Here is a 534-nt window from a genome sequence, read left to right on the forward strand (position 1 = left end):
TCTATCTCTCTGTCTATCTGCCTCTGGGTGATGTCTTTCTTTGTTCGCCTATAAACGTAGGGTATGTACGTGCATAGGGGAAAGGGTGTGTGCTTCTTCAGACACCTGTCAGTCTCTCCCTCACATGGAAGACTTCCTTCGAGTTGAGTGTTGTGTTGCTTTTCTCTTCTTTCGGTCTGGTGTACGTACAGAGAAAGGACAACAAGCTTTGAATGGATTTGTACAGCTCGTAGCAGAGCTTTTACATCTCTTACCCCATGAAGAAGCTCTCTCTCTCAGCTGTGTCAGGACTCTTGAAGTGTACGTACACCCGAGGATCAACAGACCAGTTGAAAGTGCAGAAAGGTGTTAGTCAAACACTGGGCTCAAGTGAATACCTAAATGGGAAGCGTTTGCTCTGTGATTCACAGGCTGGTCGTGATGGAGCCTCGTCACTCTCAGCTCTCAATCTACTCACACTAGCTTTGACTGCTACGATGGGAACAGCTCCCTCTCCTCTCAGAACAGATCGAGATGTCCTGCTGCGAAACAAAC

At 47.6% G+C, this 534-nt stretch overlaps 1 protein-coding gene across 1 annotated transcript in view; it reads left to right on the forward strand.

Moving 5' to 3' along the window:
• Positions 1–187: 187 nt before the first annotated feature.
• The window catches only part of CSUI_010270 (uncharacterized protein), a gene marked incomplete at both ends in the record, with an annotated part of 1,175 nt that continues 828 nt past the window's right edge, over positions 188–534 (forward strand). Inside the window, one exon of the mRNA XM_068070375.1 lies at positions 188–300. Coding sequence (XP_067917649.1) covers positions 188–300 — 113 coding nt within the window. The remainder of the gene's footprint in view (positions 301–534) is intronic.

This window comes from Cystoisospora suis (assembly GCF_002600585.1).
Source record: "Cystoisospora suis strain Wien I chromosome Unknown contig_7030, whole genome shotgun sequence".
Taxonomy (NCBI): domain Eukaryota; phylum Apicomplexa; class Conoidasida; order Eucoccidiorida; family Sarcocystidae; genus Cystoisospora; species Cystoisospora suis.